We start from the raw sequence: 2,155 nt of genomic DNA, 5'->3' as shown, positions 1-2,155 counted from the left end.
AAGGATTTTCATTATGAGAATAAAGGGATCATTTTGCCACAGAGCTACTAAAATATAACTACCATAATTGGCGAAACTGAATCAGTGGATTGGTTGGGCTTTCTGAGTGCTTCTAGTCCTTTCTGCTGTGTTTCAGGACGCATCTGAAATGTGTTTTCAAAGCACACTGAGGTGTATGAATGACATTAAGCGCCTATAGGTGCAGATCCTCTGACAGCAGGCAGAAACAAATATGTTTCCACTTTTTATTTTATTGCTACCCCTGACCTCTGGATCCCATATTTGTGGACGTCCAAATAGAGACATGGTTCTCCAAACACAGATAGTAACTGACATCATAGCTCCATTTCATGGACAACAAAAAAATATGAACATGGCCATGAAAAGCAACAATACCATAGAGATTTAAACAGTACAAATTCTATTATAACAGAATTGTCTCAGAGAAATCAAAGCTTATAGACAACAGTTACTGCGACGCATGTTTTTGTCAGTGTGTTTCAATCCTTACAAAAAGAAAAGGATCAGTGAGATCCTCAATGACAAATATCATCACAGCGAACTCAGAAAGAAATGATGGGAATCAAATGGGAATGAAATACCTCTAAAGTTTCATCTCTGACATGTTTAAAGCTAAAAGAATTTATTCATTAAAACTATTTGACACCTTTTGTCTTTTTTCTCCTTATCAAAGAAATGTTAATTTGCTGCTCTAGAGATTTTTAAAAAATCATTTGGGAAAACAAAACAGCTGTGCAAATCCAGTTAGTTGCATCTTGTTTTATGATTGCCAGTGTAGTCCTTCATCCCAACCCCACTGTCACACAGTCACGGAGTAACTGTTCCACTCAGAGTGGCAGGAAAACACCAGGCTTAAAAAGCAAACTGAATCTGTTTTCCTTCTTATCTAACTGGGATTTACTTTAATCAGTAGATATGATGGTACATTCCCCACCCTTCCTCCTCTGCTTTACTCTACCTTAAGTGTCACCTTGAGGAGGCAGGCGAGCTGTTCTCCTGCATGCAGAATAACCTGAGGATGGATGCTGATGCTGACATTCAATTTTTAACATTAATAACTGTACGTAGAAGCCAAGAGGTTGGTTTCAATGTGAAAGTCTGTAACTGATTATGTTGGTCTGTCTGCAAGCAGTTGGACTTTTGAAACAACGTGCAGGTGCCGCACCGGACCGCACGCGGCAATAAAAGTTCAGCCCCTGTGTGGAGAAGCCAGGGCAGTGAAACAGTCTACACTTGGCTGCTAATTATAGCCACCACGCCGGGGTATCCCCGAGCCTGCTCAGGAGACGTGAGGTCAACCTCAGCTGGACAGGCTGCAAGCCCCAGTTTGCGCCGCACTGACGCGCGGGCGGCAACCGCTGCGCACCGCGAGCGGCAGCGTGCAGCGGGAATCTCTGCCGAGCCACAAATCAGCATGCAACGCCACATCCATGCCTTTCCCCCTGCAGTAAAGCATCTCCATAAAGTCACACTCGTCCACTGCTGTGCATGCTGCACGTCTTTCATCACAGAGAAGATGTCAGGAGAAGAGAAAGACGCGAACAGGGGAGCAGGAGAGCTGAATGAAAGATGTACCTGTAATTCCACACTGTAGCTCTGATAGAAGTGTGTCGGGAAAACCGCCAGCTGATGTTGCACTTGGATGGAAAGTGTGTAATCCATGAACCAGGAGAGGCTGAAGTGCGACAGACTGCGCGTGAGCCGCGTCTCCTGCTGGAAGCGGCACCACACTGTAGTACAATCTGCCGCGTCTCTCCGCCCCGCCGCGCTCCCATTGGCCGCGCGCGGCGCTGAGCGGCGCGTCAGTTCAGCCGAGCCAGGAAGTGGCACAGTTCACCTGCTCACGCGCTCAGATAGGAGCAGATGGGAGCCAAGATGCTGACTGAAAGCAGCTGTAAACGGCATTGTTATTAGTCCTGTTTAGGTCCATTTTCAGCTTTTTTTTTTTTTTTAAACCTACTTTACATGTCAGAAACGTCTTCCAAATCCAAAGCCAAAAGAAATCACAGACAGAAAAAGATCAACTGAAATAAGATGAAATATGAGAACTAAGAATTACAGTTTGAGGTCTTAAAAGTTGTTTTGATAAAACGAGGCAGCAAATAAAAGTTTTTTTTCTAAACAGCTTAGAGTT

At 44.5% G+C, this 2,155-nt stretch overlaps 1 protein-coding gene across 1 annotated transcript in view; it reads right to left on the bottom strand.

Annotated features, from left to right (window-relative positions):
* The window catches only part of zmat4a (zinc finger, matrin-type 4a), a 187,788-nt gene extending 185,989 nt beyond the window's left edge, over positions 1 to 1,799 (bottom strand). The window contains 2 exon segments of the mRNA XM_079252005.1: positions 1,597 to 1,697; positions 1,700 to 1,799. Of these exon segments, the coding sequence (XP_079108131.1) occupies positions 1,597 to 1,697; positions 1,700 to 1,796 (198 nt within the window). The 5' untranslated portion in view covers positions 1,797 to 1,799.
* Positions 1,800 to 2,155: the final 356 nt, after the last annotated feature.

This window comes from Telmatherina bonti (genome assembly GCF_933228915.1).
Source record: "Telmatherina bonti genome assembly, chromosome: 13".
NCBI lineage: Eukaryota > Metazoa > Chordata > Actinopteri > Atheriniformes > Telmatherinidae > Telmatherina > Telmatherina bonti.
The sequence above is the reverse complement of the archived record's forward strand: the minus strand, read 5'-3'. Positions and strand labels throughout refer to the sequence as shown.